This window comes from Gracilinanus agilis, chromosome 3 (genome assembly GCF_016433145.1).
Source record: "Gracilinanus agilis isolate LMUSP501 chromosome 3, AgileGrace, whole genome shotgun sequence".
Classification (NCBI taxonomy): domain Eukaryota; kingdom Metazoa; phylum Chordata; class Mammalia; order Didelphimorphia; family Didelphidae; genus Gracilinanus; species Gracilinanus agilis.
Window position 1 is genome coordinate 27,283,117 of NC_058132.1, and position 14,014 is coordinate 27,297,130.

General features: G+C 44.9%; 1 protein-coding gene across 1 annotated transcript in view; it reads left to right on the forward strand.

The window, feature by feature from the left end:
- Nucleotides 1-3,373: 3,373 nt before the first annotated feature.
- Nucleotides 3,374-14,014, forward strand: part of CATSPERG (cation channel sperm associated auxiliary subunit gamma) — a 30,148-nt gene continuing 19,507 nt past the window's right edge. Inside the window, exons 1-8 of the mRNA XM_044671152.1 lie at nucleotides 3,374-3,586; nucleotides 4,096-4,149; nucleotides 5,162-5,306; nucleotides 5,904-6,030; nucleotides 6,728-6,797; nucleotides 6,950-7,105; nucleotides 7,499-7,670; nucleotides 8,427-8,564. Of these exons, the coding sequence (XP_044527087.1) occupies nucleotides 3,374-3,586; nucleotides 4,096-4,149; nucleotides 5,162-5,306; nucleotides 5,904-6,030; nucleotides 6,728-6,797; nucleotides 6,950-7,105; nucleotides 7,499-7,670; nucleotides 8,427-8,564 (1,075 nt within the window). The remainder of the gene's footprint in view (nucleotides 3,587-4,095; nucleotides 4,150-5,161; nucleotides 5,307-5,903; nucleotides 6,031-6,727; nucleotides 6,798-6,949; nucleotides 7,106-7,498; nucleotides 7,671-8,426; nucleotides 8,565-14,014) is intronic.

Consider the following 14,014-nt stretch of genomic DNA (forward strand, 5'->3'; position numbering starts at 1 on the left):
TGTAATACAAATAAAGTTAAAACATTTGAAATCATCTTAATGAGAAGGATGAACTGGTGTGCTGCTACCAATTTAGTAATCTTCAGCTCTATTTGATCTTAAATCACCGAGATTGACTATTTGCAATTGGTTTCTTTTTTTTGTTCACAAATTGGTTACTGCATTGAATCCACGGTCCAAAATGCTCCTGTGGCCATCACCGCTTCCTGGATCACTGCAGCACCCACCAGGGGGCGGTGGTGCCCACTTTGGGAATCACTGTTCTAAAGGATCAAAGTATCTAGCCTTCTTGTCTGCTTGACAGACTGGCACTGCCTCTAAGCACAAAGTCACTCGAGAGTCTGCAAGATTACTTCAGGATTTATCCTAAACTCGATAACCTTTTTTCAAGTGCCCTGGGACAAAGAGGTTCTCTGTTCACACACAAATGGCTCTGCAGCTGAACCACAAACACGCACACGTCATAGCTCAGGTCTTAGCAATTATTAATCTATGCCCGCTAAAAACAAACAACAGCTCAGACCAGTATGCTGAAACCCCAAACGTACTAAGCAGCTCAGATATAATTTTCAGCCACTTTGTACCAACAGAGGAAATTGGGGGGACAACTTACACAGGCTTTACTGCAGGCTTGCCTAGAAGTACAGCCCAGCTTGAGGGTGCAACCTCTATTTCCCTTATTCTAATAGTCTAATCAAGGACCAATACTGTTCCAGGACTCTATTTCCTGCTCCTCCCTCTCTTCTCTTCTTTCAAATCACAACAGACCCACACAGACAGCTCCCACATCAAGGTCCCTACTGATACTCACATATGCTGTTCTCTGCATTTGAATCTGGATTGCTGATGGCCTTTAGCCATCTGCCTTGCTCCCTATTGGCTACTCTCTCTGATCTTTTATTACCGGCTCTTTAGAAGCAAATGGGAAGCGTTAATTCACCTATTGTTCAGATAGGTAAACTGAGGTATTCTCTATTGTTCAGCTTTCCCAGGCAGGGAATCACCTGTATGGAGTGAGGATCTGGAAGATCTTCATCACTCTACATAGGAGAAGCCAATAGAATGCAAAGGCAGCTTTATTGGAGAAAAATGGTAGGGAAAGGGGAGAAGGGGGAGGAGAAGGGAAAGAAAAGGAATACCACCTACAAGCTGCATGCTCAGGGCAAAATGTCTCTCTCTCTCTGTCTACTATGTACAAGCACAGACTTTTTATAATAATATTGACACAGAATTCCCCTTCCGTCTCTCTCGTCCAATCCTGTACAGGGGCAGTCACAGTCTTGAATGCATGAATTTCGATATTACATACCCCTAAAAACCCTTATGATCAAAACCCGGTGACTATCATGTGATTTTCAGCCTGGGACAGTACAGATACATTCGAAATCCCCCTGTTCCTTCTTCCTCCTGATTACCTCGCTCCTCTTTCTAGAGCTGGCGTACTTCTCACACTACAGATAAGCTCAAGATTTTGGCAGAGAAATTTGATGGGATGGAGGGAGCAGTTTTATTCCAAGGCTAAGTCTAAATGGGGTCTTAAAAATTGGGGTTACAAGCCAAATGCTACTCTGAGAATTAATTACACAGTTGTGTGGAGTGGAATCTGGGGGGAGCTTACACCCCCAGAAATCACTCTAATGATCAGAGAGCAGACTTAGATAAGACACTGGCAGAGAAAAAGCAGCTTTATTTAGAGAAAACAGCAGGGAAGAGGGAGGAAAGGGGGAGGAGAAGGGAAGGAAAAGGGATTCTATCCCACAAGCTGCTTGCACAAGACAAAAATGCCCTCTTCCCTTCTATGTACAATCACAGACTTTTATAATAATCCTGACACAAGATTCTCCTCCTTCCCCCTGTCCAAGTTGGGGTGGGGGTGGGGGGGCTGTGACACTTCAAATCTTTCCAGATTTTCAACATTAGATACCCCTAAAAACTCCCATGATCAAAAAAACCTGACTTTCATTTGATTTTTAACCTGGGGCAGTAAGGATACATTTGCAACCCCTTCCTCCTTCAGCTTATTCTGTCTGGCATCTTTCCCAGGCTACAGATAACTTCTTCTCAAGGTTTTTAAAATAGGTCAGGAAAATTAAAATTTTATGGAGGGGGGCAGTTTTATTCCTAGGAGTAGTAATACTAAGCAGACTTGAAAATTAGGGTTACAGCTCTGAGAATTACATACTGACTCTCATCCCACACAGCAGGGAGGAAGAAGAGAAGAGGGTCCAGGCTAGCCCTCTGAGGGACACCTACAGTTAGAGGTACAGGACCCCTCGGAGGGCTCAGCAAAGCAGATTGAGAAGGAACAGTCAAATGGGAGGGAAGAAAACTAGGAGACAGTGGTATCCCCCAAACCTAGAGAGGAGATAGTTTTGAGGAGGAGAGAGTGACCAACGATGCCAAAAGCTGCAGAAAGGTGGAAGGAGAATGAGGACAGAGGAGAAGGTCACAAATATTGGAAAGTCTCAAAAACCTTGGAAGGTAAAGGCTATTATTAACCCTCTTTTACAGTTAAGGAAACTGAGGCATACAGCGCTAGTAAGAGTCTGAAGTGGGATTTGCTCAATAAATGGAAAAAACAAAATGTAATTACAAATAAATCCCGGCCAAGCAAAATGCAATCCCAGCCAGAAGCACGCGGGAATTTTGAAGAAGTTGAATGTCCCTCCTCCCTCCGCTCCACCCTCCTCCCCGCCCCAAATGTTAACTGGTTGGCACAGAGAGGCTTGAGGGACCACCTTCATCTGAAAGTCTCCATCTTTTCTCAGGCGGTCTCTTAGAGACACAGCGAGGAGGTTCGCGCGGGGTTCCAGGGGCACGTGCTGGAGGGAGTTAGCGGTTAACCGTTAACCGCTTAACCCTTTGGCTGCCAGAAACTGGTCACCAGAAGGGTTGTAGGGGAGGGGAAGGATCTGGACCTTCTGGGTGTGTCTGGTCCTCCTGCCCTGGCCTGGAGGTGGAGGGAGAGAAGGAAGACTCGAGGAAGGGAGGGGAAGAAAGCAATAGGCGGGAGTGTGAGGAGAGTGGGCGGGAGAGGGGCAAGAGGAGAGAATCTGCCTGGAGAGAGAGGCGGGGTTTAGGGAGAGTAAAGCTCAGTGAATCTTCGGTCTGGTCTGGTCTGCCAGTGCCCCTCCCCAGCCTTCCACAAATGGCCTAGAGCGAATAAGTCCCTGTGCCAGGTTCAGTTTCCCCAGTGGGTGAAAAGGGGCGATTACTACCTTCCTGGGTGTTAGGAACTCTTTCGTTTTGAGACTGTCTCGTTGTGGGTGCGGGGGAGGGAGAGGACCAGGGGAAGGACAGGCTGCGCCTCCCCTTCCCTGGTTTCCCCCCATGACTCCCTGCCTGTGCTCCCTAGCTCTGCATTCCCACGCTGATGGCGCCCCTATCAGTGCTGCTGCTGCTGCTGCTGCCGCCCCTACCAATCCTGCTGAGGGCAGAGATGGAGGACCGGTGCAAATGGAAAGTGGCCCTCAACTCCTATGAAAGATTAGGCTACGAGACCGAACACTTTTTTGAACAGCTTCCGATTTCCTCTGTCGACCAATACTTCAAAAAACTGGTCAATTCTCCCACCGACATTAGCGAGGTAGATGCCTGGCCAGGCTGCCCCTCCAGTCTTTTCTCTCCTCTCACTCTCCTTCTTCTGCCTCACTCTCTGCCTTTCCATCTTTCCCACTGGCCTCCGACCCTCCAACCTTCCATTTGTCCCACTTGGCTCCTGTCTGTCACCCGGGACCTCTCATGTGAAATGAGGGAGTTGGACAGGGTGGGCTCCGAGTTCCCTTCCGACTCTTCACCTCATCTCCAGGCTTCCTTCTCTCCTTCCATCCCGCCCCATTCATCCCTCTGCCCTGCCATCTACCCTTCCGTCTTCCCATCTGTCAGGCACTGTATTCTCTCATTGGTCCCTGCCCTTTCGTGCCTTCAGGACCCTGGAGACACCTCCCACCCTCCCAGAGCCCTGAACATCTCTTGTTCTGGGCTTTCTTTGTACCTAGGGGATGGGAGGGGAAGAGGGGCATTTCAAAGGAAAATAGGGGCAGGGTGGGGAGGTTAGAGCGATCCTGCTGAGCCGGATGTATCCCTTCTCTCCAGATGTACCTGGGCTTCCCTTACTACATGAAGATTAACTATACCTGCCCTGGAGAGGTGAGCGGTGCACAGTGGGAGAGAATGTGGAGGGAGGAATAGAATCAGAAAGATGGACAGAAATAGGATGGGTGGAGGGAAAAATCCTGATTTAGGGATGGAGCAATGAGGGTTGCTGATGGGTGGGGAAATCCTCTTGGGTTGAGTCCAGGCAGCTGACCTCTACCTCCACCAAACCGTCTTTGGGGTCCCACCCATCAGAGCATGGCTTCCTGTCCCTCGCATCTTCTCCACTTCCTACCTAATTCCCCCAGCCTACCAAAAGGAGTTTCTGGACACTGCCAGTCCTGCTCCCCCAACCCAACCAATTTCCATTTTTAACCCTCAGCACTCTCCTAGAATGGAGAGTTGTTGGAAGATTCCCTGGAAGTTGAGGCAGGAAAGTTTTGTCTCCTCTGGCAGATGGGCAACTCCATTCCTAGAAGTCAATTCCTATGTGTCCTCTCTTAAAAGGCTTACCCTGTGGGCAGCTGGGTAGCTCAGTGGATTGAGAGTCAGGCCTAGAGAGGGGAGGTCCTGGGTTCAAATCTGGCCTCAGACACTTCCCAGCTGTGTGACCCTGGGCAAGTCACATGACCCCCATTGCCCACCCTTAACCACTATTCCACCTGGGAGCCAATACACAGAAGTTAAGGGTAAAAAAAAAAAAAAAAAAAAAAAGGCTTACCCTTCAGGGGGATTCCTGTTTATTAGTAATGGTTGGGGAGGGACAGTAAAATACTAGAAGGAAATTTTGATCCTGGAGGGCTCACCTGGACAAAGACAGGACTGGTGCCTTTCTTGACCCACAGGGTGCTTTCTACTCTCCAGCTTCTAGGAATGAAGCTTTGTTCAGGGTTTTTGCCTGGCAGAATTCTTTTCTCTGTCCCAGTCTCCCACCTGCTTCAGCCAGATGGGCAGGGTCAGAGGCTCTAAGGCTAGGTGGTTCCTAGTTACATAATGAATGAGAGAGGGAGGGTCTGGCCAAGCCCATAGACTGGTCAGTGTCACTACCTCTTTGACCTGCTCTCAGAACCCAGAAGCCTTTGTCCGTGGGGGCTTCCTTAAGGGCCTTGTCCCTATTGTGGTGGTCACCTTCTCTGCCCCTGTGAACTTCCGGAAGTGGAAGGCAGAAAGGCTGCAAATTGAAATGGAAGGAGCACCATTTCTAAGCCACGGTGAGGATCATCCTCCAACAACTGGGCACCACTGGGATAGGAGGGACATCATCTTGGAGAAGGAGGCTCCAGAGGGCTCTTGCCAAGAAGTAGGACCAGATGAGGAGTAGCTCTGTCTTTTGCCCATTTGGTACCTGGGCCATGCGTGTGTGGATTGAGAGGAGGCCTGCACAGCAGGCCTGGTGAGGTAGACTTCCTTGAATGCTCATCTGCCTCCCGCTCCCTAGCCCAGAGTCAGCTGTAGGTCCCAAAGACCTCGGTATCCCACACCAGCTGGCACCTTGGACTTTTACTTCAATTGCCCTCGGGTGGCTTTTGTGTCAACTCTTGACCCCTGGGTTTTGTCATATTTGGGGAGGGTAGAGTGGCCCTTTCTTTGGAAAGCTGGGCTTGTTAGACCAAGCTAGTTCCCTGTGGGAACCCCTATCCAGTAGAAGAAAGAGGGAAGAAGAAGCTTAGCCCACAAAAGTCTGGCACTTTGCATCAAGGCCCCGATCCCTGATAGGATTCTGCTGAGGAGGGAAGATGAGGCAGTGCTGGCTGGGGGAGGGTGGCCCCCAGGCCTGTGCCCACCTCATTCCATCTCTCACCTGATAGGGTCGTGTTTGGCTGAGGAGGGCTGTATCTTGAATTGGTTCACCCCAATGCCCATAAAGAATGGCAGTCTCGTGATGGAAATTGAAATCAAAAGCAACCGACTGGGAGAGCTCATTAGGAATGCCAGGTGGGTGGGGTCCCAGGGATTCCTGTGAGGACCAGAGGATGGTAGAGTTCATAGCTGGTCTCCTCAGCCCTGAAGAAAGTTTGGACTAAGTAAGCAGTCTCTAAACCAGAAAAGTCCCCAGAGATGACCTATCTTACTACCTCCCTTTGGCAGATTAGGAAACTGGGGCCCAGGGAGGCTAACTAAGTAAAAGATGAATAGAATATAAGCTTATTGAGGGCTTAGAACCTCATAGGTGAATAATAACTGCTTGTTCAATTGAGATGGATTAAAAGAGGAGGACCATAGAATACTAGACCTTGAAGGGAACTCAGAGACAATGGAGTCCTTAATTCTGAAAGGAGCCATTCTGATGTAGTGAGAAGACCACTGGATTTGAAGTTAGAGGTCGTGGGTTCAAATTCCTGCCTTTTGACACCTAGAATATCTGTGGCCTTCTGTACTGCCACCTTGGCTCTACCCCTCTAAGCTATACTTGCTAATCTTTCATTAGCTGCCATGGGTTCAACTATCATTTCTATGAAGAAAACTGCCAGCTCTAAGACCCTCCCTGGGCCTCAGGTTTCTCACTGATAAAATAAGAGGTGTGGGGGGAGCTTCAGAGGGCCAGTGTCTGGGCATCAAGTTAGGGTTTGGGATGAGAAGTCTCTTTTGAGTCTGCCAAGAGACTAGGAGGCTTCTCGCTCTCCCTCTGCAGGTTCATGATGAATATCAACGGGTTTCTGAAAAGAGAGAAGGGCAAACTGGTTTTTACCCTGGGAACTGAGGTGAGAGAAAGTAGGGGAAGGGGGGGTGGGAGCAAAGCTGAGGGGCATTGGGTGTGGGGAAGATGATCCCTCCTGGCCTAGCATAAAAGAAGCCATGTCTTTCTTCTTTCTTCTTTCTTCTCCCATTGTGTCCCTTGGGCCTCTCCTCTTAGGCCAGGGGCATAACCCACAGAGACTTTATCAACACTGAGTCTAAGCCTGTCTGGGCTACTATGGGCCAGGCTCCTGTGCTGATCCTTGGAGGCATTCCAGATGAGAAGATGATTCTCATCACTGACTCTGGCTTTGAGGATTTTGCCCTGGTGGAGGTGAGGGAAGCTGAGTGGCAGCTGACTGTGTGGGTGGGAAGGTGGGGAAGAGTGGACATTCTCTAGATCTGGGAAGTGAGGGAGGGATATGAAGGAAGAAGACACTGATCCTCAAGAATGGGGCATGGCAAGGCCACACCAAGCCAAGGGGCATGCAGCCTCATCCCTCTGCTAAAGAGATATTGTGGTGTATTGGGGTCAGAGTAAGAGGATTTGAGCCTCCAAGCTGCCCTTGAATTGCCAAGTCCCTCATCCAAGTCTCTTCATTCTCCCCTCTCAGACCTCAGTGTCTTTATAAATGATGGGGCTGGCTACAATGATGATGGGGTGGCCTCTATGTCTCTTTCCTGCTTTCAATCTTGTGATCCTCCACTCCTGCACTGGTGGGTTCAGTTGAACATTGATAGCTGCTGGCTGGGCTCACTTCAGTGCCCTCAGGAACAGTTCACAGCTTCCATCTTTGATGCCGTCTCCACTGAAAGCACCCTCTTCATCCGACAGAACCAGCTTATCTACTATTTCACTGGCGACTACTTCAACAAGGACCAAAAAGCCCCTGGCACCAGTGAGAATCTGGGGATTGGAAGAGCATAGGATTTGGGCCCTCTCTCTTAGTTCTAGCTTCTCCCCCTTCCCACCCTGGAACAGACTAGTTTTTCTGAGCCTGAGGTCTGATCCCAGCACAAAAGAGTACAGAGGGTGCAGAATCCTAACCTAGATGTTGAGGAGGAGCCAGCTGGGGTGATTGAGGGGAAGAGTGCCAAGGAGAATGAGGATCAGTTGGCTCAATTTACAAGGAGGGCAGTGAACTTTTGGGATCTCTGATGGGGGTCCTTCCATGGAGAAAGTAGGCATGTCTGTGGTCACCTTATTGAGAAGAGAGGGGATGGCCAGTGGGCATGCCCAATGTCTCCAAGAGGAGGAACTCCAAAGGTTACCTGTAAGCTCATCTAATTAATGAAGGAGCTCATCTAACTGGTCATAGAACTTTTCCCCTTTGCCTAGGGTTTATACAAGAGTAAGTTATCCTTTTGTCTTAGAGCCTGTAGCAGGGACATGACCCAAGCGCAGAATATTATAATAGGTAAGAAGAATATGAGAAAGAGACAGAACCAGGTTTTGGGGGTGGGGCAGGTTGTTGGTTCAATAGCAACTTTTGGGAGATGATGGAGGCTTCCTGAAGGAAGCTAAGGCATTCATAAATGGTCCTGAGAAGTTTCTGGGATTCAGTTTCCCACTTTTGGAATGATTGGGTACCAATCTTGGAGGAGGTGGGGGAGACTTCCAGCCCTGAGAAAAGTCCTCCCTTTCCCCTCCCTAGGCAATTGGGTCCGAGTCTTGCATAATCGGTGTATCAAGAAACTATGTCCTGTGGAAATCCATAGCAACGGCTCTGAGTATGTCATGGCCTTGTCTGGGGGCCATGAGGAGGGCTTCTTCTATTTTGGCACCATCACAGGTAGCCTCCCTTAACTTCCTTTCTCTGAAAAGGGACTCCTAGCCCCTAAAAAGATGGGTTGGTGATATGTGATTCCAGGATCTGTCAGGATCTCCTTTTCTTGGGCCCCAACCCTCCTCTCACCCTGATGTAAAGTTATATATATTAAGAAGAAATGGACATTAAGAGTACCTTGAAGGACCAAGCTGCCTCATTAGATGCAGTGTATGGTTTTGTTTTGTTTTTCATCCATAAGGCAAAGAAAATGAAGACGGTAGAATGAAAATTTTAATTCAAAGTAAAATTAGAATAATCCGCTTATAATGATTTGTACTTAAAATGCATTTACACATTAGGAGAAATTAGAGTAAATTTTTAAAAGAATACTTCTTACATAAATTGATGTAACTGGTCCTTCTAATGCTTTAGTTGCATCTGATTTGCAAAGTATCACTTCCATCATTTATTGCCCATATGACCTTGAGCAAGTCTCTTTATCTCCCTGGGTCTTTGGGTTCTCATCTATAAAACAAAAGGGTTGGACCATTTGGCTTCTGAAATCCCTTCTAGTTGAGATCTGTCCTAAGTTTTATTTTGCATTTGAAATGCCCATGACAAAATGAAAATTTGTTCCTGCTTTCTACTGAGGGATCTCTCTGTCTCTCTAGTCTGTCTGTCTCTCTATATTTCATGCTCTCTCTCATTCTCTCTCTCTCTCTCTCTCTCTCTCTCTCTCTCTCTCTCTCTCTCACACACACACACACACACACACACACACACACACACACACACAGAAATATAAGAGAATTTGAGGGGAGGGTTATAGGAAGTAAAATGATAGGGAAAGACTTCCTGTAAGAGACAGCTTTCAATGGCAGCATCCTTTGCAAGACAGAATTGGGAGGAGGAATATTAGTACTACATTCTATTTCTAACTGTAATGTTAATTGATTGAAGGGGAGCAATTAAAAATCAGCCTGGAAAAATAGCTTGGAGAAAACCACAACGGCCTTTAAATGACAGTCTGAGGAGTGTGTCTTTTGTTCTAGAGCAATGGGGACAAAAATAGTTTTTCAGTAGGAATATGATCAGGAGAGATCTGTGTTTTAGGAAGATTAATAGGTAGATATATAGTAGATGGATTGGAAGGGAGATCCTTGAAGCAGAGAGACCAATTAAGAGCCTTTTACAATATCCTGGGCAAAAGGAATAAGAGCCTAAATGCTATAGTATATTGAACAAGGACGTGAAGAGAAGAGGATGGATTTGGGACATGGAGATAAGTCTTGATAGCAACTTGGATATAAGAGAAAATGTAAGGAAAAAAACAAGAATAATTTTAGATTGTAAATCAAGGTGACTTGAAAAATGATAGTATCCATAACAGAAAAAAGGAAATTTAGAGGAGGGTTGGGTATGTAAGAATTATAAAAATTAGGTTTTTATGCTAATGTGAAAATTCTAAAATAATATTGTGGTCACCAATTTAAAAATATTATAGCTTAAGTCAAAATGACTTTTAATAGCTTTATTTATAGATATGGAAAGAGTGAAAGTGGAGAAATGTAAGAAGAGGGTAGAGAAAATGTCTAGCCTATCACCCCAAGTGTTGCTTGGTGTCTGGCTCAGCCCTGGCAGGGCTCGGTAATCTTCAGCCAGAGGATTCTCGGTGGTGTCTTCAGCAAAGGTTCCACCAACACAGCCTCCTCCAGGAAAAGAATGGCCTCTCTGGAACCAATCTCTCCAGAAGCTAGGAAAGGAAAGCCAGCTACTCACCCAGCAAGCCAACATGCAGGATCCAGGGAAAGAATCTCCTCCTTCAGTCCAGCTCGCCTATGCAGAGTCTCCCAAGAGGAACTCCAAAAGCAAATTCCAAGTCCAAGTCCCAAAGAACTCTCCAAAAAGCCAAAGAAGCCCCTTAGACAGGAAGTTCAGGACTTTTTATAGTCCTTTTTCTACATCACTTCTTGTCCTTTCCTCCACTTTGTGGGAACCAATTGCAGACCTTCAATTTACCTAGTACTGCCTAAGGGGGTTGGCAGTGGCCTCTGGAGTTGTCACCCACTCTGGCAAGTGACTTGTGAACTCTAATACTTGTGTTAAGTAGCGGTGCTTAAGTTTTTGATTGATTAACTTAAAAGTTGCTGATTTATAGACAAAAAAAGTTTGATTCACTCTTCATAATCCCCCCTCTGATTCTTTGGGAGACATCTCCCCAATGAATCATTTAACATAACTAGCTTATACCTCTAAAGATCTTCTAGCTAAAGGTGTGTAGAAGAAGCCCCTTGGATAGGAAGTTCAGGACTTTTTATAGTCCTTTTTCTACATCACTTCTTGTCCCTTCCTCCATTTTATGGGAACCAATTGCAGATTTTCAATTTACCTTGAAAATTGTACTACCCAAAGAAAGTTTGATCTACTCATCACAATGGCAAAGAGAACAAGTTTCACTTTGAGTTTGAGAAGCCTGTTGAGCATCCAGATGAATGGAGACATCTAACAAAGTAGTTGGTGTCAATCAAGGTGAGACTCTCAACTCCCAGAGTTTGATTATGACATTGGTGATATGGGCCCAAGGTTTAGGAGATTCAATGCTAAGGCTGAAAATGGCATATTGATGTGGGAATCATCTTCATAAGAATAATGTAAGTAAAAAGTCACAGTGAATCATTTTTCTTGCCCCTCAGGATGAAGGAAATATGTCTACAGACACTATAATGGGGGCTGGCTAGGAGTGCAGTGTGGTAGAAGCGACATTAGCTGTGGGCCCTAGAGTCACTATAGGAGAACCTGCAACAACGAAAAGAGGCATCAAGAATGCTCAGTGCCAGAAAAACAATAAGGGTATTGAATACCTGGTCAGAAAACAATTGTAGACCTTTGACCAGCCATACCACTGCTGGGTTTATACCCCAAAGAGATAAGGAAAAAGACCTGTACAAAAATATTTATAGTTGCGCTCTTTGTGGTAGCAAAAAATTGGAAAAGGTGGGGATGCCCTTTGATTGAATAGCTGAACAAATTGTGGTATCTGTTGGTGATGGAATACTATTGTGCTCAAGGGAATAATGAACTGGAGGAATTCCATGTGAACTGGAATGATCTCCAGGAATTGATACAAAGTGAAAGGAGCAGAACCAGGAGGACCTTGTACACAGAGATGGATACACTGTGGCACAATTGATTGTAATGGACTTCTCTACTAGCAGCAAAGATCTAGGACAATTCTGAGGGACTTAATGAGAAAGAACTCTATCCACATCCAGAGAAAGAACTGTGGGAGCAGAAACACAGAAGAAAAGCAACTGATTGATCACATGATTCGATGAAGATATGTTTGAGGATGTAGACTCTAAATGATCACCCCAGTGCAAATATTAATATGGAAATAGGTCTTGATTAATGACATGTAAAACCCAGTGGAATTGCTCATTGGCTATGGGAGGGGGAAAGAGGAGAGAAGGAAAGAATACAAATTGTGTAACTATAGAAAAATATTCTAAATTAATTAAACTTTAAAAAAAAAGAAAATTACAGGAGACCTGAGCTGAATAAAAAATGTGATAGTCAAACATAAGACTCGGGAGAAGCACAACAAAGTAAACATGAATGAGAAAACATAGGGAACTTAATAAGGTTAAACTATATTCCCAAATGGGGAAGAGGATACCTATAACTCTTAAGAACTTCATAATTATACCAGAAGTCTTCTTCTTAGACATAGGATATAGGTGTCAATTTTGTTGGGATGATTCTAAAAATAAATGAAAGAGAATGAGAAATGAGAAAGAGGAATGCATTGGAAAAAGAAGGAAAACTATCTTAAAACATATCCACAAAGAACAGTTTTTACAATGAAGGGAAAAAATAATGGGTATATGTGGGTGAAGAAAGTTATGATATGGAGAGAAGATCCTGCAAAGAGACCAAGAAGGGTTTCTTTTCAGTCAGAAGACTGGAGAATCAAGAAATAGCAGTGTTATAATAACTTAAAGAAATGAGAGTGTTCAGGAAGAGAGGTTGAGCAACCATGTCAAAGGATTCAGAGGTCAAGAACGCTGAGGACTGAGGAAAGACCTTTGGATTTAGAATTTCAGAGATTGTGACAAATTTGAAGAGAGGAGTTTCGGTTGAGCTGTAAGGTAGGAAACCAAGGTTGTTGAAGATGAAAAAAATCAGTTGGAAAGTAAATGAAGACAATGAATATAGATGGCTTTTTGTAAGAGATTGGCAATGAAAAGGAAGTCAAAGATAATGGTTTCAGGTACTGGCAGAGTTGAATGTAAGTTAAGAATGAAAGGGATTTTTGGAATGTTTGAGGCAACATGGAAGGAGCTAATAGATTGAGAGACTGAATATGAGAAATGTAATGCTCATTGGCACAGGCTACTGGAGGAGGCCAGATAAATAGCACAGGTAGAGGGACTAATAGCAAGGATTAAGGCCATGTATTCCTCCAAAGTAAAGGAATAAAGGAGTAGGTAGGATAATAGTATGGGGAAGGGGAGGGAAGGGTGCTTAATGAGCTACAGTGAGGTAGCCCGTTTTTTTTTCTTATTAAAGGAGAAAAAAGGTCCTCTGCTTAGACCAAGGGTTCTTAATTGTTTTGAACCCTTCTCAGAATCATGTTTTTTAAAAATAAATTAATTTAGAATATTTCCCCCTGGTTACATGATTCATATTCTTTCCCTCTCCTCCTCCCTCCCCCCTCCCAGAGCTGATAACCAATTCCACTGGGTTATACATGTATCATTGTTCAAAACCTATTTCCATATTATTCATTTTTGCAGTAGAGTGAGTGATCTTTTAATGCCAAAACCCTAATCATATCCCCATTGAGCCATGTGATCAATCATATGTTTTTCTTCTGCATTTCTATTCCCACAAGTCCCTCAGAATTGTCCTGGGTCATTGCATTGCTGCTAGCAGAAAAGTCCATTACATTCGATTGTGCCATAATGTATCAGTCTCTGTGTACAATGTTCTCCTGGTTCTACTTCTTTAGCTCTGCATCAATTTCTGGAGGTCTTTCCAGTTCACATGGAATTCCTCCAGTTCATTATTCCTTTCAGCACAATAGTATTCTATCACCATCAGATACCACAATTTGTTCAGCCATTTCCCAATCAATCTAAAATAAACCCATCAGCATTTCTATATATTTCCTTTATATTTAAGTCATTTATTCATTCTGAATTTATCTTGGTATAGGATGTGAGATGTTGATCCAAACCTAATTTCTCCCATACTATTTTCCAATTTTCCCAGAAGTTTGGTTTTTTTTATGGTCAAATAGTGAGTTCTTGTCCCAAAAGCTGGGATCTTTGGGTTTATAGTACACTATCTTGCTGAGGTCATTTACCCCAAGTCTATTCCATTGATCCTCCTTTCTCTTAGCCAGTACTTGTTTTGTTTTATTGCTTTGATGATCACTACTTTATAGTACAGTTTAAAATCTGGTACTGCTA